The 22,500-nt window shown below is 40.1% G+C and overlaps 2 protein-coding genes, 1 long non-coding RNA gene and 1 other non-coding gene across 4 annotated transcripts in view; 2 read left to right on the top strand and 2 right to left on the bottom strand.

Annotated features, from left to right (window-relative positions):
- The window catches only part of LOC102313095 (rho GTPase-activating protein 19), a 6,507-nt gene extending 949 nt beyond the window's left edge, over nucleotides 1-5,558 (bottom strand). Inside the window, exons 1-11 of the mRNA XM_005913880.1 lie at nucleotides 5,470-5,558; nucleotides 4,908-5,155; nucleotides 4,299-4,379; nucleotides 3,601-3,810; nucleotides 3,269-3,495; nucleotides 3,045-3,131; nucleotides 1,858-1,923; nucleotides 1,296-1,484; nucleotides 1,119-1,205; nucleotides 861-947; nucleotides 1-305 (exon numbers count right to left, since the gene is read on the bottom strand). The exon at nucleotides 1-305 is cut by the window's left edge and continues 949 nt beyond it. Coding sequence (XP_005913942.1) covers nucleotides 300-305; nucleotides 861-947; nucleotides 1,119-1,205; nucleotides 1,296-1,484; nucleotides 1,858-1,923; nucleotides 3,045-3,131; nucleotides 3,269-3,495; nucleotides 3,601-3,810; nucleotides 4,299-4,379; nucleotides 4,908-5,155; nucleotides 5,470-5,522 — 1,341 coding nt within the window. The 5' untranslated portion in view covers nucleotides 5,523-5,558 and the 3' untranslated portion in view covers nucleotides 1-299. The remainder of the gene's footprint in view (nucleotides 306-860; nucleotides 948-1,118; nucleotides 1,206-1,295; nucleotides 1,485-1,857; nucleotides 1,924-3,044; nucleotides 3,132-3,268; nucleotides 3,496-3,600; nucleotides 3,811-4,298; nucleotides 4,380-4,907; nucleotides 5,156-5,469) is intronic.
- On the top strand, nucleotides 5,139-8,229 carry LOC121815156. The gene is made up of 3 exons (XR_006054829.1): nucleotides 5,139-5,240; nucleotides 5,884-5,993; nucleotides 8,152-8,229. It is a non-coding gene; the product is annotated as an uncharacterized LOC121815156 (long non-coding RNA).
- A 2,455-nt stretch (nucleotides 8,230-10,684) lies between these two features.
- Nucleotides 10,685-20,719, bottom strand: LOC102304912 (ATP-binding cassette sub-family C member 2). Its single transcript, XM_005914242.3, has 6 exons — nucleotides 20,599-20,719; nucleotides 19,342-19,485; nucleotides 16,276-16,434; nucleotides 16,023-16,189; nucleotides 15,616-15,810; nucleotides 10,685-11,834 (listed from the first exon to the last, which is right to left on the bottom strand). Exons 1-6 carry the CDS (start codon nucleotides 20,668-20,670, stop codon nucleotides 11,705-11,707), a joined length of 867 nt encoding a protein of 288 aa, XP_005914304.2. The 5' UTR covers nucleotides 20,671-20,719; the 3' UTR covers nucleotides 10,685-11,704.
- On the top strand, nucleotides 10,729-10,822 carry trnai-uau. The gene is made up of 2 exons: nucleotides 10,729-10,766; nucleotides 10,787-10,822. It is a non-coding gene; the product is annotated as a tRNA-Ile (tRNA).
- Nucleotides 20,720-22,500: the final 1,781 nt, after the last annotated feature.

The raw sequence follows: 22,500 nt of genomic DNA, 5'->3' as shown, positions 1-22,500 counted from the left end.
TGAAAAGAGGTGAAGTGAGAAAAAAAAGAACATATCAGCGCTCTCACTCCAATTATTTCTGCTGAACTGAGAAAAAAAAAGAGAGCTCGATAAAAAAGGTCGAGATTATTAAACTTAAAGTCTAAAACTTTGTGACAAAAAATGGAGACAAAAAAAGATAATCTAAACATGGTTTGTAAAGAAAACCTTATAATACACCTTCTGTTTACAGAGAACTCGAGATGATCATTTAATTACTTTTACATAAAAGTCAGACTGATGGTTCCCAAGTTGAGAGGCGCACATCCTTTCACACACGATTAATCCTGGTGGAGGAAAGAGGGAGAAAGAGAGAGATGATTAGGTAATGTTCAGTCCTTTCAGCTGAGCACAGGCATCATTAACAATCTAAGCACCGCCTGTGGTGAACCGCAGACTGATGGCTGAAATGCCAGAAAAGTTCAACACAGTAATGAGGAAAACTGCTCTCCAGCTGTAGCCGATGACAGTTTTAAAAGCAAACTGTGGCCAATAATTTCAGTGTGACATTTTAGTTGGTCATGGTTAAAATAAAAGAATTACTTCTTAGCTGTTTCCCTCTACATTGTAATCACTACTATGAGGGGTTTATTAGGGGCAGTTTTTTAAAGATTATCACTTGCACCGAGTTTATTTCCTGTCTGATCACTAGTATCCAAAGCAGCAGTCACTCAGTTGGAGGCAGAAGAAAAAAAGTGCTAAAGACTTTTTTCACTCTGCAGCACCAGTTAGCTAATATTTTACAGCAGCAAAACTTATGTTAAATAAGGTGCAGGTTCTCCTTCTCAGACTTATTTTAAAATATACGTGTTTGTTTGTGCACAGCTGGTTCCTTCTTTTACCTGTCCATCAGCAGAGCAGCTGGGTAGATGAGTCTGTGGTCTGCCATTTTCTTTCTCAGCTAACATTTGGCTTCCAAACACTTTCTTCTGTTAGAAAAATAAGAAAAAACTATTACACAAGATCAACAGATTTTGGAATAATCAAAACACTGATTAATAGGATCACAGGCAAATATATATGAAAAGCTTTGTGTCTATAAGAGGTTGGCAAGAAATCACATGATGGGTAATGCAGACACACAAATACTGTCAACAAACCTTTATTATTCCACCCCAAGAGCGTGAACGCCAGTGCCTCCTGCTGAATGGTGCCCGAGACTCTGCTGAGGGTGTCTGTTTCTCGATCTACACGGAAAAATACACCACCTTACGTGTTGGTTCTCCAAGCACCTTGTATGCATGTCTTTCTTATCACAGCAGCATCACACTGAGTACCTGTCTGATGAGTTTTTTCTTTTTGGCAGACTCTGGCATGCTGCTGACTTGCTGGTAAAGCTCTCTGAGGGCTGATTCAGTGTAATTCTGAGTATCAGATGTGACTGTTGTTATGGAGGGAGAAGGGGAGGCCACTGTCACTGCAGTCATAGGGCCCTCTTTGGCCCCAGAACAGAGAGTCAAGTCATCCTAAAAAATGTCAAAACAAACCAAATAACATTCAAAAATCTGTTTTCATAGAACAAAACCAATCAAACAGTTTTTGAGAGATAACTGCAAAGATTTACTTGTTGCTCTAAGTGAGAGTTTACAAACAGCTTTAAAATCTGACTACTGAACCAGTATTTAAGTTTTATTTCCGGCTCGTTTGAAAATTATTCTATTAAACGCCTTGAAGACACCAGCCTTTCCAGGTTCTGGAGTTAGACATCCAAGTGTCTAAAATGAACCAAACACTGAAGTGACTGGATTTGGTAATTTGCTAAGTGCAATGCAGTACTAACGCTGCCTTTTTTCCCTACTAAGACAAACTCTGTTAGAAATAGAAAACAAAAATACTTACATTTGACTGAAGAGCTTTTGATCCTGTGAAGTACAAGCGGGCATATTCTTTGATATACGCAGGCGCCTTCAATGAAAACAGACGAACATTAAAGCCTCTGGAAACAACTAAATATACTAATGTGGAAGCTATTCAGACATAAAGCACAGTGCGTTAAGGCTAACTATGTTCTACTTTGAAACTGAAATAAATAATTCATACTACATAAAGGGATCTGATTAAAGTGGCCTGTGGTTTCATTTCAGTAGTTTAATCAAATTAGTATTGAATAAAGTATTTGTTAGACATAAAATAATTAACAGCATATAAAATCAAAACTTGGGCAAATCCAAAGGGGAATATAATCTGCACACAAAACTTGAAAGCAACAAATGCATCAGTAACATGGAAAAACACAGGAAAACCATTTGTTTGATGGGGAAAAAACTTAATGTTAGTCAAGTATGTAGGCTATAGGTGAACATATTAGTTAAAGACCAAAAAAGTCCCAGCTGTAATAAAAAAAAATACCCATAAATGAAATATTCTCAATAGACTAATTAAAAAACCTGATCTTAATTCCAATCTGAGACACATCGCAGCAGGTGAGATTTAAGATGGCCTGGAAATTTCAGAAATATTAAGTTTGATGATGATTCTCTGTCCAAATACCTTTAAAATCCTACACTTCAGACACTGAGTTAAAAGGGCGCCATCAGCCACCTACTTCTTTCTTCCTCTAAACCTGCTTGAACTCAAAACTTTATATTGACAGGAATTTGTCAAATACAATGTGTGCAGGTAAAGAGCCTTATGGCGGCTGATTGCAGGACATTTAAATGATTATAATTTTACTTTTATATATATATAATTTCTGTGTTCTTGCTCTCTATCACGTTTGTTTGTACTTGTAACCCTGGCGACAAAGGCCCTTATTATGAAACTTTCATTAAGTAAAGAGAAGACATATTGTTATAATACATGGCATATGGTTGTGAGATACCATCTAGGTGCCTGTTTATATGACACCTAATAACGTTTAATTGATAAGACCTGCCTGGGTTTTGCTTTAAAAGGAAATAATGTTACATTTTGATTTTTCTATTGTCAAAAAAAGCAAAAAACAAAACAAAACAAACATTTTGTTTATTTTTTTTATAAGTTAAACAACACTGATGCAATAAGTGATCAATGCCTGGGGAGCTTACCTTGAACAGTTTTTGTGAGTGTCTAATAAGGAATGCTATGCCATTATTGAGTTTTTCTATGTCTCCCTGAAGATCACTTGCCATTACCTGCAAAATTAAAAGAAGAAGAAGAGGTCACAAAGAAACACAAAAAGCTAGTAGTATTATTATTATTATTTGTCATGGTTCATTTGACTGCAAACAGTGTTTCGGAAGACAGAACAAAATGAACCTAAGGTCTTTACATTTTTGGGCCAGATGATGTGTGGAGCAAACATCTTGGCTAAATTGATAGCAGACATCTTGTTGGAGTGCTGATTGCGAGCTGTGCTGTGCAGTAAATCAAACAGCAGCTTCAACAAGCTCCGGTTGGCAGATGGGAGAAGCATAAACAGGAGCTGAAACGCCTCGATCTGGCGTTCCTTATCTGGCACATTTGTCTTATCCCCTTGATCATCAAAGCGAGTCAACTCTAAAAACAAGTGACAAAAAATATTACAAAGCACAGGTAAGCAATATTTTTCCTGACCGTGGATTAATCTGAATGACAAAGATCTGTGCACGAGCCAACCAGCACCTCCAATCTTCAGATGAGCATGATAGTGTCTGTGTGTCAACAGAGGCTCTGGAAGCTCTCCCAAGTAGGCCTTGAGCAATGTTGCGGCATCATTGGGGTGGAAATCGCCTGTCTCTAGATCTATCTCTGCCCCAGTGTTCAGCATCTCCCTCAGGGCTGCCTGCCTTAAGCTGTGGCCTGGCACACGAAACAGCCCCTCCACATGAAGGTCTGAGGGGTGGGAGAGAAAGATTGAGAGAGACAGCCAGAAAGGGGGAGGGTGGAGGGTGTTTAGGTAGGCAGACACACAGTGAAGGAGACACAGAGAGCCAAAGACACAGCAGTAAGGTGAGTGATGGAGAGAAGTAAATGGAAGGAGGGAGTCAGCAAGAGCAAAGTGCTTTCAGATAAATTATTGATTCAAACATTTTCATCCAGTGTCCACTTTCAGTGAATGACATCATTGCTTTCTAGAAATAAACCATGACCTCATGGCAATTCAATGCTTAAACTAAGTTACAGAGCAAGTAAAAAGTGTTATGCTTGACATATACGATTTAGTATAATCCAGTTATTTTAATCGTGTTTCAAAAAATAATATTGTTAAGAATTTCTTTGCCTCTGGAGGTGACATATGCAAAGGGGCAATATCACAAAACACTCTGGATAATATGGTTCATTTAATGTCACGTTATATGAGCATGTGAATCAATACTCACTTTTATTCAGGTACTCGATGAGCTGATAGATCTGTGCGATTCCTTCTTCAGTTAATGGTGCACCAAAAACGACTCCTTTGTCTGCAAGAAATCAAATGACACATCAAGGCTGATTGTAGGCTTTTTGTGTACAAATGGACCTATTCTAGTCAAAATAGAAAGATGTGAGAGGCAAATTATAACTACAAGATGACTTGATGAAAATCTAAAGCGCTTTAGTCTTCAGTCCTTATTGTTCATCACCTGATGAATAATTAGATGAGAGATGATTTGCTTAACCAAAATAAACACTGGATTACTCTTGCTTTTCATTTGTGAGGGTTAGATGCTGCCTTCTTTTTCATGCCCCCCTAAACTCCCCATAAGCAGGAACAAGCAATCTTATCATATTTGCTTATGGTAAATTATGTACTGATTGCTTAACTACTAAATTATTTCAGCCTTAGAAATAAAATTACATGACTGAGAAACTCCACACAACTCTGCTTTCTCCCTCAGGAAATCAATAACAAAAGAATATAAGCATTACATAAATTATATTTATTTATTCAAAATACCGTTTCAAAGGCGGTTAACATGTGTGCATAACGAAGACTCTTATGGCCTAACCTTTCCGTTTCAGGAAGTTAAAGGAGCGTAGAAAGCCGCTGGATGAGGGGACTCTAGGCTCCGAGTCTCCAGTAAGCTGGGCAAACTCGTCCCCAGGCAGATCTATCATTCGAGTGATGTTGCTAAGTACCAGCTCCGTGAAAGCCTGCGGATGTTCATGTCTCAGCCGCTCCACGAAGAAGTCCGGGTTAAAGATGACAGGCTGGTTCGGCTTTTCCTGACTGATAAACACATTGCATTTTGTCTCCCTGTTAAAGGAAACACATACGCCATAGATTAATGTCCACTTGAAATGATAAAACTTCGAGCTGGCCCGAGAATAAAGCCTTAAAAGTAAGACTGCGTGAATTATCGAATTAACATTAGCTTATGTTAGTATAAACTGTTGCTAGGTTAACTTAGCTCCACTGGCTATTGCTAACAGGGAAAAAACACAAGTCCCAATGCAAAGTAGTAAAAACAGAGTTTTGTTTTATTAGTACTAATCCTCTGATGGACGCATAGTTTACTCAGCAGGACTGTAACTTGTTCATCTTTGTCAACTTAATCAAAAAGTCCTTACTTTCTTTCGAGTTTGTGATTGTTTGGGGAACCATTTTCAGCCGCCATCTTCATTTTGAATCCTCCGCTGGTTCATATTTAGTCCCGCCCATTGACTTGTGATTGGCCGAGATATACACACGTCACGTCGGTGACGTGTGTATATCTGTGTATATTCTCCAAAAAAAAAAAAAAAACCCCAGCAAGCTATGATACAATAGACTGCAACATCATGATTAGGAAACAGTTATCATTTTCTGTTCCTGAAAATATACATTTTTGAATTGTGTCCTGTTGGCTAATAAATCCAGAACCTGTTTGCAGAGGGAGGAACTCACACCTAGTGTTGAGAGTTTTTGCACTGCAGTCTGTGGGTTGTGTCAAAGGCAGTGAAATCCAGTAAAAGCACATATAAATAAAACTCCTTATTTTCCAGGTGTTTCAGGGCTGTATGAACCAGTGATGAGATGGCATCATACTGGTAGAGGTCCACAGTGACATCAGTGGAGTTCTTTACGTGGGACACTTCATGACAGTCAGTGCGAGGTCTGTTTATGTTCACAATCTGTCAGTGCCTATCCAGGATTATTGTCAGGGTTAGAGTGCTATGGAATCAAGATCCTCAGACAGAGATGGGTTGCTGGGGAAGTGTTCATGTTTAGTGTTTTAGTCTGTGATGCACCTAATGCCTTTTGCAAGTGTGCCTTGAGCTGTAAAGAAGTGCCCCTTAATCATCTGGGTACATGTGGCTTTCCCCCTTCTGATGTTCATTTGGTAAATGGTAAATGGCCTGTATTTGTATAGCACTTTTTTACTAGTCCCTAAGGACCCCAAAGCGCTTTACACATCCAGTCATCCACCCATTCACACACACATTCACACACTGGTGATGGCAAGCTACACTGTAGCCACAGCCACTGCACTGACAGAGGCGATTTGATGTTATGTTTCTGTGCATCTGTTGTTAGAGTTACCAGATGTTTGTAAGGTTAACGTGGATCAAAGACTATACAGTTACTAAATCTGAAAAATAGTATAAAATTTTGATACATCTAAAATACATACACCAAATCAAAGTATGTTGGTTACAGGTTTGGCATTGAAGGACAAGTACACTGTATTTATTTGGACATCGTTTTGCAAATTTTGTAAAAGCATAAATAGAAACTTTAAAAAAAAATCCTATTAGAGCATAGTTTTGGACACTTCTTAACTATTTGATCAGTAAATTTATTATTATTGAAACCCTTAGGTGTACAGGCTCCTGCGTATATAGTAGAGCCAATGAGACCTTATAACTTCAGCCGGTCTCTCCAATCATCTGATCAGGATATCCAGTTATTTTAACACCAGACGTTGAGGTTTTGGCACCTAAACTCTGGAACAGCCTCCTTCATCCTATTAATTTAGCTTAATTAAAAAGACTACTGAAAAATAATTTCTATACCTTACCCTTTCTCTGCTTTTTTGCCCATTATATGTGGCATTTTGTTCTTCTAATACATGTGTATAGGAGTGTGTATGCAAAAATGAATAAAAGACTGAAAAGTAATTGTGTGTTTTTATGCTAAGTGGTTTAACAAACAAAAAAAAATTCCTCTAAAAATGGTCAGGTACAAGGGCTAAACTGAAAATGAGTGAAAAAGCAGCCAATTTCCAATGAAAAAGTGTATCATGACTAAACGGAAGCCTTGTGCACTAAAATGTCATATAAATCAACATCATGCTTTGTCCAGGAACACAATACATCCACAGGTTATACTTCAGTGAGTCTATATTTATAGAATGCTGATCGGTGAGGTTTCAGTCAAGTCAGGTCTCCTGGTGTTTGGTTGTCTTGGCAACACAAACTTGACTCGTGTGCTCCAAAGAATAAAACATAAAAATATTTGACAAAAACATATATTTATAAAGCATTAAACATACAACAAGGGTCTCAAAGGTCTGAAATATAGTTTGAAAATATCCTGCGTGTTGTGAAATTTACAGACAAATTGACTTATTTTAAAAATGTAGGAATAGTCAAGCCAGTTTTAAACAGTTTTCTGAGAAGAAAACACATAATCATGTGTAATCAGCGCTGCCAGAAAGCAACACATGTATGACTCATTTAGGGAGTTACCTTTTCTTAAAAAAATAAAATAAAATAAAAAAAACAGTTAAAGTCAAGTGCAGCATCAGCTATGCATACAAGCACATGAATCTTCTCCATGTTGAAAAATGAATATGTCACACCTGTAACAAACTTCAATATTAATCTTATTCAACATATATTTTAAACTTCTTTAACAGCAGACTCATAAATATCTTTTTTTGGTAATCATTTGCAAATGCGGTGTTCTAAATTTATATACAAATGTAAGACTGCACACCACAACGTGAGCTTTACACCAGTTGCTGTAAAATCATTTTCTTCTGTAGCTACACAAAAAAGGACTCTAAAAATGTGAATTCCACACGTACTGTAGAAAGAGTCAATCATTTTACAATATTTACAAAAAGACTCAGAAAACCTTGAGCAAGAGAAAGAAATGAAAGGAGGCAGTGATACAATAGCATGAAAGAGTATAGCACAGAATTCAGAGCGCTAATCAGTGCAGCTCATACTGAAAAGAGGCTTTCATGTTTATCCCCATTACGTCCACTCCTCTTATCTGATTTTTAGCCACTATATTGAAATTTCTTTTCACATTTGTCTTCGCAGAATTTACCATCAATCCTCTCTCTGGCTGTCACGTTTGCTTCTTCTGCAGACCTCTGTCTCAACTGAGACGTGAGCCCATAGGTCCAGTAGCAGTGAGGTCTGAGCTTACCCAGGGTTCTCCAGCATGCCCTGCGAAATGTGTGGGAGGAAATACAGAACAACAGGGGGTCCAAAGCACCGTTGATATACCACAGTGGGAGGGACAAATACGATTTCAAGATTGTTTAAATGGAAAGGACCGTGTCGGACCACACAACCACGTAAACCTGCATAAGTGATGAGGCGATATCAGGAAAGTTGCAAACAAAAAAAGCCACCACAGCTGCACCTGAAAAGCAGAACAGAGAGAGTGTTGATAATTCAACATTCTGAAATGATTTTTAATAGTACACTAATGTAATTCATTTGCATATAAACTGGAGTAATTGCAGGACAGCAAGGCTGTTTATGATTGTCTCATTGATTAGATAAAGAAGAGCAGTGTCCTGTACTCTTCTGCCATTACTGAAGCCACTGCTTTATAGATTGACCTGGTATGTGTCCTTCAAAGCAGTAATAGGATTTTAAACTTTTTTTTATCGCTCACCCATTAGTTTTAGAGCTCTCTTTTCATTTACAAGCAGTTTCCCATTCTGGTGACACTTGATTGTTCACCTTCCTTCTGGATCCTGTGGCATAAGACCCATGTTTGTCCTTTGTTGGCTATTCTTCCTCAGGTAGTGCAGGATGAGCATATAAAGAGTAAGGATGGACACTAGTGGGACCTGTTGTTGGAGAGGCCTGTTAGGTCCCTTTGTTTTACGTTGACACAAAAACATAACCTGTTAAATGGTACTCGTCTCACCAGAAAGAAGAACCCGGCTCTCAGAAGTAAGGCGCCTTTGTAGATATGCGCAGGATCTGGCTCTGTCATCTCACACATGGTAGAAACTTGGAAGGCATCTTCTTGAGTGGTAGCTGTGTAGTCCAGGATGCAAGCGCGTGCCTGGTCATAGACCAGTGCAAAGGGGACAGCAGAGACCAGAGAAATCAAACACGCTGACACAAGGCACGGCACTCGAGAACTCTTTTAAAAAGACAAGGGAAGGAAAATTAGTTTATTAACTCTTCTTTACATGATACAAAAATAGAGATGGCAACAGTAAACGTATTCAGTACCTTGTTCTTTCTCTGCGTATTTTATTTATTATGCTGCTGGATACATGCTTTACTTTCCATTGATTTATAAACAAAATTTTAAACTTAATCAACTCTGAGTACAGATGATCAACAGTCACTGAACAGTCATTAGAAAGGGTTATTTGTATTCAGGTTATGTCATTTTTTTTCAATGAGCCTTTTTTTTATACAAATCCTGGAATATTTATTATTTCCATAATGTCAAATAAACAAATAAAAGGCATTTTTGTACTTGTCTCTCTAAAAATGTCTACTGATTTTGCTTAAAGAAAGGAAGGAATAAATCTGCAGCTGGGACACACAATTTTTTACATTTAATTATGTTTTAGAACTATTTTCAATCGCTGATGATTGAGTTATTGCAGCAAACCATGCAATTATAGTTTTGTATAGTTTCTCACTCATCATTCTCTGCAAAATGTTAGACATAAAATTGGGAAGTGATGCAAAAATAAATCCCCTGAAGCCACAGATGATGGGGGTGGTGGAGTGGCTAAAACAGCAGGAGAAATCAGTTTTTTTCTTTTTTCTTCAGCTTAAATAACCAATTTGTGTGTTTGCTAAATAATAAGAAGACAGGGAGAGATTGTGTGCATATAATTGGATAAGCCAGCTTAATAGCTTCCTTTCACTTGTAAAATAATAATAATAATAATAATTTAATTTCCTTTTAAAAAATTCATATTGAAATCTACTGTCACCTACAAAATCTTTGTAAAACACACTGGAGATAAAAAGAAGCTTAACATTAGGATATTGTAAGGCATTCATAAATGGATAAATTGAATCAGTAATGTTGAGAAAACACTTTAACTAAGTACTTGCAGAGAAAATATGCTGTAAAGGTCAATATTCTAAAAATATACCAATTAGAAACCTTTAAAGTATACTGTAATTATGTCAAACATGTCTTTCAGTTCAATATGAAGCTGACCTACATGCTCTTTACAAACCCGTAACATGACCAATAAGCTAATATATAATTTAAAACCAAACTAATGACTATTTTAAGGCTATAATATGCAACTGAAAGTCTCTATTTAAAGGTAAAGGCTATTTGATGAGTAGTACAGACTCACCTTCTAGGGAAAAGATGCAGGATGAAGACTGGCAGCAGGCTTCACAAGCAAAAAAACAAGTCTTTGGTCTCTCCTTCCCTCAGTGAGTCTTATTCTTTCTCTCTGCCTCTTGCTCACTTACCCTCTTTCTCGCTTCCTTCATCTCCCTCTCTTATGACACACACAAACACACTCCCAGATGGTCACAAGACTGACTAGTAGAAATTTAGCAGTGGCTAAAAACAGCTGCTTCATGTAAAAATAGTATATGTAGAATAGCCACAAAACAATCAGTGTACAAAAAGTATGTTTTTAATTCAATATGGAAAATGATTCATGTGCTCCAGTGGCGCAATCGGTTAGCGTGTGGTACTTATATGACAGTACATTGTAGAGCAATGCCGAGGTTGTGAGTTCGAGCCTCACCTGGAGCAGTCTTTCCACATTTTTTTAAGTGCTATCCTATTCTGCATGCTGAAAAACCCCCATTAATTAGAATAAAGTGCAACAAAACAAAAAAATAACTAAAGGCAGATAAATGGATGAATAAATATACATCAAGTATAGTTCTTCATACTTTAGAGACACATGTATTCCAATTCCCCTGCTTTGTTGTCTTGTGCAAACAACTCTTTTCATTCTCTTTGCTCTTCTCCTCAATATATTGTCTCGTATCACTTAATTACAGCAGTAGGTCATATCTGCTTTTGGATCTTACACTGTAATAGAAAAAATTGAAAATATTATCTGGTTGTCACCAACATCACTCTTCGTGCACTCAGCATGTGGAAATAGCACTATTATTATGTTAATAAGCAAAACATAACAGAATGACAGTTGATGTTGGCATGAAATTAAAGGAATTTCAAAGTAAAAATCAAAAAAATTGTAGAATGGAGTTTGCAACCAATACAGGATAGAGCAATGGTGGCCAATTAATTCCCCAAGCAGACACATGAGAAACTGAGTCTGCCTCCCTTCACAACAGCCCTCCTCATCAGAGCCTGTTTCTTATTTGGTCCCTTGGGAAAATCAGTTTCCCACCACTGTATAGAGTGTTACCCAACATATGCTACAACAACTGCAAAAGAAGCCCAGACGAGTTCTCATGTGACCCTCAACCTCCTGTAATCACACCTTACACTAGACATTACACTTTTGTTTTGTATCTTTCATTTTTTTGTGTGTTTTTTTTTCCAACAGCTATCCTAATTAAAAAAAAAACAAAAAACAATCTCACAACACAATTAGTACATTTTATGGAACCTGAAACCTGAAACTGTTGGAGCTAAATCATATATAAAACAAGTACAAAGTTATAAATGTGTGCTGCTTTCTAGTGTTATCCCAGCATCCTTTGCCATGGCGTAGAAATGACCTTCTTTTTCAAGCATGTTGTTCGGCGAATCAAATTCCACTATTTTTCCAGCATCAAGCACCATTACCCTGTTGGGAAGAAGCACAGACTTTAATAGTAATCCAATGAGTAATGTCCATACTGTCTAGCATAAGGGAATGCTTTGGTGTTCCCCAGCCACCTCCTCCAACTTATCTGGGGAACACCAAAGCATTCCCAGGCCAGCTGAGAGACATGATCTCTCCAGCATGTGCTGGATCTACTTTGGGGCCTCCCTCCTTTTAATGTGGAGGAGTAGCAGCAGTACTCGGAGCCCCTCTCCAATGACTGCACTTTTCATCCTATCTTAAAGAGAGAGCCCAGCCACCCTTAAGAGAAAGCTTAAGACTCATGAAAATAGGTGAGGTTGGGGACATAGACTGACTGCTAAATCGCTAGGTTTACTTTAAAGCTCAGCTCTCTTTTTACTACTACAGACCTAAGTAGCATCTACATCACTGCAGCATCACCCCCAATCCATCTGTCAGTTTCTCACTTCACTTGTGAACAACACCCAGAGTAACGTATACTTTTTATTCTGGCTCAGGCTAAACACTCTTTTCTGCCTGAGGCCTATGGCCACAGACTTGGAGTGGTACATTCACACCACTTCACACTTCGCTGTAAACTGGCAGGACTACAGAATAAAGATCTGGTCCACTGTTCCCCAAACAGGACAAAAACCACATTGCTTATCCTGAATCCAAAGATCCAAGAGAAGTATGAACTCTCGTTTCCAGTAATAATGATAATGGATTGCATTCATATAGCGCTTTTCTAGGCACCCAAAGCGCTTTACAATTCCACTATTCATTCACACACTGATGGAGGTAAGCTGCAGTTGTAGCCACAGCTGCCCTGGGGCAGACTGTAGGGTAGGTTTAAGTGTCTTGCCCAAGGACACAACGACCAGGACAGAGAGAGCAGGAGGACCGAACCGGCAACCTTCCGGTTACAGACGAGCTTCCCAATCCCTTGAGCCACGGTCGCCCCCCAGTACGCTGGAATAGACCTTCCTGGTGAGGCTGAGGACTGTGACCTCCCTTTAGCTGGAGTACACATACTAGTCCCCCTTCCTAAAGTTGGGAAACACCACCCGATTCTACCAGTCTAGAGGCACTGCCCCAGAGCTCCACGTAACCTTGGAGAGGTGTGTAAACCAAGTCAGCGCTACAACATCTGGGGCCTTAAAGAACTCATTCAGTCTATCGATCCTGAATTGTTTAACTACCTCAGTGACCTCATCCCTAGTGATGAACAAGTCATCCCCCTCATCTTCAGACTGCATGTAAGGGGTTACAGAGGTTGACAAAGTATTCTTTCTACTATCCAAATATATCCTCAGTTGAAGTCAGCAGCATCACACTCACACTATACACCGTATGAGTAGGGCATTACCCTCCTGAATTCTCTGAGGGTTTTTGAGTTTTTGCTTCAGCTAACTATGTTTTGCTTGACCTGCCAGCATCTATCAGTTAGCTCAGAAGTCCCACAAGCTAACCAGGCCCAATAGGATTCCTTCTTAAGCTTGACAACTCTCTTCACCTCTGGTCTCTACCATCTGCTTTGGGGATTACCACCACAACATGCATCAACCCCCCTAAAACCACAGCTCCATGCAAGAGCCTCAAAAATGCAGGTGCAGAACATGGTTCATTCAGACTCATTGTCTTAAGCCTCCCTCGGAGTGCTGTCAAAGCTCTGCCAGGAGTGGAAAGCTTGCAGACCGGAGCCTCCAACGTCAGGATTGTCCAGCATTATGCTCCTTTACTTGATCCAGGTAAGCTGACAGCGCAGCTCTTCTCTTCACCCAGGTGTTCAGAATATAGCTGCAGATCTGATGATATGCTTAAGAAATTGATCACCAACTTGGGACCTAGGGTTTCCTGGTTCCATGTGCACTTATGGACATACTTTGTTCAAATCTGGTGTTCGTTATTGTTATAGACAGTGTGTTGTTAATGTATGTTTGGGGGCGTTGCATCCCGGAACCTTCAGAGGTTTTTCAGGGTTCTCCCTGCCGGAATGTTAGGTGTGGGACAGTTTCCTGTATGTGTGCGACTAGCTGTGGTTGTTTCTAAAAGTGGTCAGTAAACGTCCTAAAACTGGCACTTGAGTTTCCGAGCATTTTTATCCTGAGGTTATAAGAATTTATGGAGAGAAATGGGATCCGACATATCCGCACAGCACCCTACCACCCTGCCTCCAATGGCTTAGCGGAGCGCGCCGTGGAGACGCTGAAAGACGGTCTAAAAAAAATGCCAGGTCTTTCCATAGAAAAGAGGCTCTGCCGTTTCCTGTTTCAGTATCGCATCACGCCTCATACAACCACAAGCTTGTCCCCAGCGGAGTTGCTGATGGGGAGGAAGCCCAGATCTCATCTGGACCTTCTTCGCCCAGATGTGGGAGCCAGAGTCGCCCAGTCGCAAGGTGGGCAGAAGGTGAGACATGATCTACATGCCAGAGGCTGTGTTTTCAGGCAGGGAGACTGTGTGTATATCAAAAACTTTACGGGTGGCTCACGGTGGCTGCCTGGCGTCATTCACCACAGTTCAGGGCCAGTATCTTTTGTGGTGGAGTTGTTGGATGGCAGACAAGTTCGCAGGCACAAGGATCATGTGAGAGCCCGCACGGATGGAGCTGAGAAGAGGGCTCAGAGTGGTTCGCACGCACATGGTGGAGACAGGGCTGTGGACATTGTGGGGCCTCAGAGTGGTTCACCCGAAGGGGAAGTCGTGTCAGCAGCCCCTGAGATCGGGATTGGTTCTTCAGTATCACCAGAAGGGCTGGTGGAGCAATCTAAGTCACCTGAGCCGAACCCGGCCACAGGAGCTCAGCAGGCTCCTAGCCTGGAGAACCCAGCAGCAGGACTGAGAAGGTCAAAGAGGCAGCACAAGCCCCCTGATAGACTGAATTGTTAAAATAATGTGGTGTTGAATTCTCCCTCTCTTTTCGTACTTATGCATAATTGCTATGTTGTGGGTTTTTGCTTAAGGGGGGGGAAGTGTTATAGACAGTGTTGTTGTTAATGTATGTTTGGGGGCGTTGCATCCCGGAACCTTCAGAGGTTTTTCAGGGTTCTCCCTGCCGGAATGTTAGGTGTGGGACAGTTTCCTGTATGTGTGCGACTAGCTGTGGTTGTTTCCAAAAGTGGTCAGTAAACGTCCTAAAACTGGCACTTGAGTTTCCGAGCATTTTTGTCCTGAGGTTATAACAGTTATGGACAACGTGTGATTTGCACAGAAGTCTAATAACAGAACATCACTTGGCGTCCGATCAGCCTACATGAGCATTAAAGCGTCTTAGTAGCATGATGTAGTCACCAGATGGGAAGGGTGCTGGGTACTCTGAACTATCATTTGTTGCATAAGCACAAACAACAGCCAGAACGTTCCCTGTTAGCTCTCATAGAGGATCTCTGAATCACTCTTCATCTGGCCCCTCTAAGGCAAAATATACAAGTTCTGGGTAAGATAATGTCCAAGTCAAGAAAAAGGAGTCAGTGAACCTTAAGTTTAGATTATTTTGTCAAATACCACTCTGGCATATTATGTATGTTTGATCATATCATTCATACAGTCATTGGTACTACATAACGGGTTTATTTAGTGCACAATATTTCTCATTTTCTGTTGCTAGAAATAGATTCAGTCAAATTTTGAGAAATTACAATGTGTAAAAAGCAAATTAATTGTGGTTGATTCCTTGTCATGCACATAAATTATGTGCATGAGAAGGAAGGGTTGGAAAAGAAAGAAATTTGACCCTGACAGAAATAAAATAAGGTAGGGCACATCATCCAAAAATGTTAAGGGAAAAGGTATAACTCACCTAGAGCTGTCCATGATACTGTGCAGGCGGTGGGCGATGGTAAGGACTGTGCAGTCTGAGAACTCTTTGCGGATGGTGTTCTGAATCAGGTTGTCTGTCTCCAGGTCAACAGCTGCCGTGGCTTCATCCAGAATTAGGATACGTGACTTTCTCAGGAGAGCTCGAGCCAGACACAGCAGCTGCCTCTGCCCAACACTGTATTGTATTAAAGTCTTAATATCTTAAGAGGGTTTTTGTAGCGCAAAAGAAAAAAGTAAACCACAAATGACACTCATGTGTTCAAATAAAATTAGGGTTTATGTAAGTTTTGCAGAACATCACATAAGGTTTAGAATAACGAACTGTACAAAACTTATACTTATATATAACTTGTACCCAGAGGCCGTATTGTTAATTTTATTACCCACCTGAGGTTTTCTCCTCCCTCTGCCACTTTATGCTGTAATCCTTCCTGCAGCGCTGATACATAGCTCTTTAGATGAGAGAGCTCCAGCACTCTCCAAATCTCCTCATCGCTGAACTTGTCAAATGGATCCAGGTTCATCCTCAGTGACCCCGAGAACAAAACGGGATCCTGTGCACACGGGATTACAAATATCAGTGTACTTTTAGAAATATCAAATTCTTTGACAAGGTTATTGTTTATATTTATGTGTATACCTGTGGTATAATTGTGAGTCTGTTTCTCAGGTCATGCAGGCCTATTGTAGCGATATCTACATCGTCAATGAGGATGCGACCTTCAGCAGCTTCAATAATTCTAAACAGGCAGTTGGTAAGACTTGATTTCCCAGCTCCTGTGCGACCGACAATACCGATCTGAATGCAGTGAGAGAAAACACATAAGATCAAAATAACAGCTGGCACATATTTGGAAAAAAAAATCTACACATTTTTCTTTCTGGATATAAATTGTATTTAACAGTATAGCAATAAATAATGCAATAATAAGCAAATATACTCAGTCTGTACTTAGTTTGTAAAAGATCTTAGACATTTCAGTAATGTTACAGAAAGAAGCAACATTTTTCAGAGGTAGCAGATATTTTACAGTGCTTATAGTCATCACTGCTATTTGTAGTAATTCAGTGAAATATGTTATTGCAATGCAGACAGTCTTTACTCAGTTTTACTTTGACACCAATATTTCAACGTTGTCAGTGTTTGAGCTTACTCTAATCCATTGGGGACTCTGTTGTCCTATTGGGAGACTTCAGTGCACACATGGGGAACAACAGGGAGACCTGGAGGGGCGTGACTGGGAGGAACAGCCTCCTGGATCTGAACCCGAGCGGTGTTTTGTTGTTGGACTTCTGTGCAAACCACAGTTTGGCCATAACAATCACCATGTTCTAACATGTGCATGTAGCACCAGGATTCTCTGTGCAGGATTCTCTAGGCGACAGGTTGATGATTGATTTTGTAATTGTATCACCAGACCTGTGGCCATATGTTCTGGACACTCAGATAAAGAGAGGGGCTGAGCTGTCAGCTGATCACCATCTGATGGTGAGTTGGATCAGGTGGCAGAGAAGGATGCTGGACAGGCCTGGTGCAGCTAAATGTACACTTAGGGTGTGCTGGGAATGCCTAGAAGAGGCCCCAGTCTGCGAGATCTTCAACGCACACCTCCAGCAGAGCTTCAGGACATTGTGTCTGAAGGGACCATGTTCAGCACCTCCATTGCCGAAGCTGCTGCAATGAGCTGTGGCCACAGGGTGGTTGATGCCTGTGGGACTTAAGGGGCAGCTGATAGGTACCGACAGACCAAGCAGAATGCAGCTCGGGCAGTGGCTGAAGCAAAAACTCGTGTACGGAAGGAGTGCAGAGAGACCATAGCAAAAGACTTTCGTACCGCCTTGAAGAGATTCTGGCAAACTGGCAGGCAAATCAGGAGGGGGAAAAAGGTGCTCTAGCTGCACTATGTATACTGCGGTTGGAGCGCTGCTGACTTCGACTTAGAAAATTGTCGGGCGGTGGAAGGAAAACTTCAAGGACCTCCTTAATCCCACTGGTATATCTCATCTGGGGACAAAGGGGATGACCTGCCAATCACTGGGACGAGGTCACTGAGTCAGTTAAACAACTTCTTGGTGGCAGAGCCCCTGGGGTGGATGAGGTATGCCCTGAGTTCCTGAAGGCTCTAGATATTGTAGGGCTGTCCTGGTTGACACACATATACAATGTTGCGTGGACATCAGGGGTGGTACCTCTGGATTGATAGATGGTTCCCATTTTTAAGAAGGGGGACCGGAGGGTTTATTTCAGTTATGGGGGATCACACTCCTCAGCCTCCCCGGGAAAGTCTATGCCAGGGTGCTGGAAAGAAGGGTCTATCTGTTAGTCGAACCTCGGAAACAGGAGGAACCATGCGGTTTTCGTCCTGGTTGTCGAACACTGGACCAGCTCTTTACCCTCTCAAGGATACTTGAGTGTGCGTGGGAGTTTGCCCAACCAGTCTACATGTGTTTTGTGGACGCGGAGAAGGCATTCAACCATGTCCCTTGGAGTGTCCTGTGCTCCAGGAGTATGAGATCCTTGGCCCATTGCTACGGGCCATTCAATCTTTATACAACCGTTGCAAGAGTTTGGTCCGCATTGCCGGCAATGTCAAGCTTGTTTTTGCTTGGTGATGGGCTCTGCCAGGGCTGCTCTTCTGTTCATAATTTTTATGGATAGAATTTCTAGGCGCAACCAAGTGACGGAAGGCTTTCACTTGGGTGGTCTCAGAATCTCATCTCTGCTTTTTGCAGATGATGTGGTTCTGTTGGCTTCATCGGGTAATGGCCTCCAGCTCGCACTGGAACGGTTTGCAGCCGAGTGTGAAGCGGTGGGAATGAAAATCAGCACCTCCAAATCTGAGGCCATGGTCCTCAGCAAGAAAGCAAAGACCCAGGAAACCATGGAGACATTATATCTCTTGGCTGGCCTGGAAATGCCTTGGTGTTCCCCTGGATAAGCTAGAGGAGGTGACTAGGTAGAGGGAGGTCTGGGCTTCTCTGCTTAGGCTGCTGGCCCCGCGAATCGGTCCTGGATAAGCACAAGAAGATGGATGGATGGATGTATTGATAGCAATGCTGAATATTCCGGCCTAGCAAAAAATGTTTGGGAACAACTGCCCATAGACTAGTTACATGTTTACATATCACAGCTGATTATAATATACAGTAATACACATAATGTATAAATTAAAAGAAAAACTGATAGTTGACATTATTTTACAGTTTAATTATATGTAATTACTGTCAACACAGATTGATCTGTGGCATCTTTCTTGAGTAATTGATTAATAGATTGGTCTATAAAACATTAAAAAAAACCCCAAACAATAGAATGTCAACAGCACAAAGTCTAAATGACAAATTTCAACATAATAGCTTTTCTAAACTCAAATAAAAAAATGATGTGCATGTCTGTATCTGGAAGCTACATTTTAGATACAGTTGGCCAATCTCAGCCAGCAGAAAGCTTGCACATGTTGTTAATAGTTAACCTTTTAAATTAAATAGTGGTACAATTTTATATATTATGGATTTTTCAATGAGGGAGAAAAAAACTTCCCAATGATTTAATTAATGTCCATCCAATTTTTTTCTTTTTCTTTTTTAGCAGTGCATGCTTTTGTATCTTTGGTGAATATGATATCAGATACAGTAAAACCTATAACTTTTACAGGAACTTTATACATATATGGAGACTCTCCCTCTCACGCTCACACACACACACCTTCTCAGTGCTGTTGATGTCACAAGTGATTCCATGCAGCACTAAATCCAATTCAGGTCTGTAACGGACTTTGTAGTTCTCAAAATGCACTCTTCCTGCCTCTGGCCACATCTGTGGAGGTCGAGTGTCAGTTACCCAGTCAGCCTGTAACAACAGAAAAAGAAGCAGAACGCATGTGTAATATAATACAAAAGCTATCAAATTGAGCTAAGGGAGCTCTTTTATATGTTGTGCATTAATATTCAAACCAAGATAAATAAGAAACAAAATTATACAGACGCCATACATGCAGACATGCACGCATTACACCACTAAAATAAAGGAAAAAAGAAAACTTAAAAAGACGTCACACTTAGTAAAAAATTAAATAGCTCAAATGAAAATATGCAACCAAGATTAACAATCAAGGCCAAGTGTACATGTGCAATGTTATATTCTAAATCAGATTAAATTCAGTATGAACAGCATGATGGGATCTGCTAATCATTGGAGCTCTGGTGCCATTATGAATAAACAACCCAACTCAAATATAACAGGTGGAGTTCAAACATGTGAAATCAAAAGTCAGTGAAACATAAAATTAAATTGTTGCATCAAAATCCTGTTTGTTTGACAATTATCTGAATCGTTATCAGTAATATGTTAAGAAACAGTGGAGAAACAGCAGCTGGGAATAAAAGTATTATCACTGTACAGTGAGCAAATATTGCAGTTGATGTCGCACACAAGCGTATTAGATTCCTGTTGAACTGTTACAGTTACAATAAACTCACAGCCTGCGGAAATCTTAAAATTCATGTCCTATTTAAGAAAACAGTAGATTTTGATTTAACCAAAGTATAAATAATGTCATATGGCAGCATGGTCGTTAACACTGTTGCCTCACTGCAAGAAAGTCCTGAGTAAGACTCAAGCATCTGGCTGGGACCTTTCTTTGTGGAGTTTGGATGCTCTCCCCATATCTGTGTGGGTTCTCTCTGGGTACTCTGGCTTTCTCCTACAGTCCAAAGATATGCAGTTACTGGGGTATGGTCAATTGGAGATTCTAAATTTCCCACAGGTATGAATATCAGTATGAATGGATGTCTGTCTTTTGTGTTATCCCTGTTTCAGATTGGCGACACATCCAGGGTGTATCACCCTCACGCTAGGGTAGCTGGGATAGGCTCCAGCACCCCCGTGACCCAGATAAGGATAGACTGAAGAGAATGGATGAATGGATAAATAATGTCTTGCTTACAAAGTATTTCTACATGCCTCGTTCTTAAGCTGAGTGTATTCGTTCACTCTCTCCACAGCTACAATATTGGTCTCCAGCTCTGAGGTCATCCTCACCAGCCAGTTGAGGGTCTGGGTTACCTGCAGAACCCCAACAGGAGAGAGGTCTGTGTTTACATTATTGTGACCTGACAAAGAACAAAGGAAATAGGTTATAAAATCCACACATAAGAATTAAGGGAAATGGACATAGCTGGGGAACAAAGCAAAACTTAAAAAGAAAGAAAAACTAAATGTAAGAGACAGGAGAAAAATGACTAGCAAAATAAAAACAAAACAAAACAGGGAATGAGAAACAATAGTTTGAAAGAGGGACACAAGAACTTTACAGAATGAAGAACACTGAATGAGCACATTGAGCAAACACTGAGAGAAAAACTTCAAAGTTCTACAATCAGGACTACAGTAACTTTGTACTTCTACGTAGTTCTACAAAGGTCCCTGCAAAGTCACAGAAAATGTTAGTGGTAACGGTAAACAAAACCTTTAAAGCACTGTAATTCTTCATACTTGCAAACTGCTACACAGCGTACAGATTAGCAATGTGCCTCATTTTTGTGTAGGTCCTGATGGTGTCTGTGAAGGTTCTCAGTCATGGAGGTCATCGTAGTCTAAGGCAGCGGTCCCCAAACCCCGGGCCTCGGACCGGTACCGGCCTGTGAGTCGTTTGGTACCGGGCCGCGAGAGTTGAGGCTCAGGTGTGAAATGTATAGTTTTCAGGGTTTTTATCGGTTTTCAGCGTTATTTTGTTATCGTTTTTATCGTTTACTCGGTTTTTGTGTGTTATGAATATATTTTCTTTTTTTCGGTACTGGTACTAGTTTTATTTTGTTGTATTTATCCGCGACACCTTAAAGGCCGGTCCATGAAAATATTGTCGGGCATAAACCGGTCCGTGGCGCAAAAAAGGTTGGAGACCGCTGGTCTAAGGAGTTGGAAAGAAAAGCGTCTGAACTTCTGTAAGTTGCTTGAAGAGGTTTCACCTCTCATCCGAGAAGCTTCTTCAGTTCTAAGGTCAAATGGTGGAGAAGTCCCAGATTTAAACCCAGTGGGAGTTACCCCCCAAAGAGGGACAAAGGACCCCCTGATGATCCTCTACCTAGTCACATGAGCCAAGGTGTGAAAACGAGAAACCCTGGCTGATTGTGACCCACTCCCGTTTTCATTTTCAATCCATTTCAATCCATTTTCCTCTGATGAATTGTTCCCTAGCTTTTTGAAAAAGATCTTCACCTTCTCTTTCAAAAGGTAAAAACTGTCAGTTTGTAAGCATCCCATAATCCACAGTGACCTCTCCATATAAAGTCTGTTTCCTTTCTGTATCGTTGCTGACTTGAAAGCAAACTGCTATTAAGCTTAGTGCCCGTCCTTCACGCCTAGTTTCTTTTTAAAACTAAAATGTGAAATCTTCCGGAGTTAAACCCTTCACTTCTTACAGACATTTTTGTATTAAAAAAAAAACTAAGCAATTCCAAATACATTATGATCATTTTAGTGTTACAAAATTTATTTAAATTTTTTTTTTAAAAATGGTATTAAATCATATAGTATTTTTAATTATACAATCCTGTGATTTCATAGGCATTTAACATGTATTGTCCAAACTCATTAATATATCTTGAGAAAAATATAAAACATGTATTTCTGTTTTTATAAGTTTATGGTATATTTACCGGTTTTGTTGAATAATTCTAAAAAAGTACATAACCAATAAAAAATGCACCATTTTTTTTAAAATATACCCTGTGAAGGTTTACAAATACTAAATGGAAATTATTTACTCATAAAAGGAACATTTATAGATGCTGTCATCATTTTCTTGGGATGAATGTGTGAGGTCAAATATTTCATGAATCTTACTTTATATGCATTTTTATGATT

Source organism: Haplochromis burtoni, unplaced genomic scaffold, assembly GCF_018398535.1.
Source record: "Haplochromis burtoni strain Fernald_Lab_line unplaced genomic scaffold, NCSU_Asbu1 Contig_7, whole genome shotgun sequence".
In the NCBI taxonomy this organism is placed as follows: Eukaryota; Metazoa; Chordata; class Actinopteri; order Cichliformes; family Cichlidae; genus Haplochromis; species Haplochromis burtoni.
Note: the sequence above shows the minus strand (reverse complement) of the source record. Positions and strands in the feature narration are given on the sequence as shown.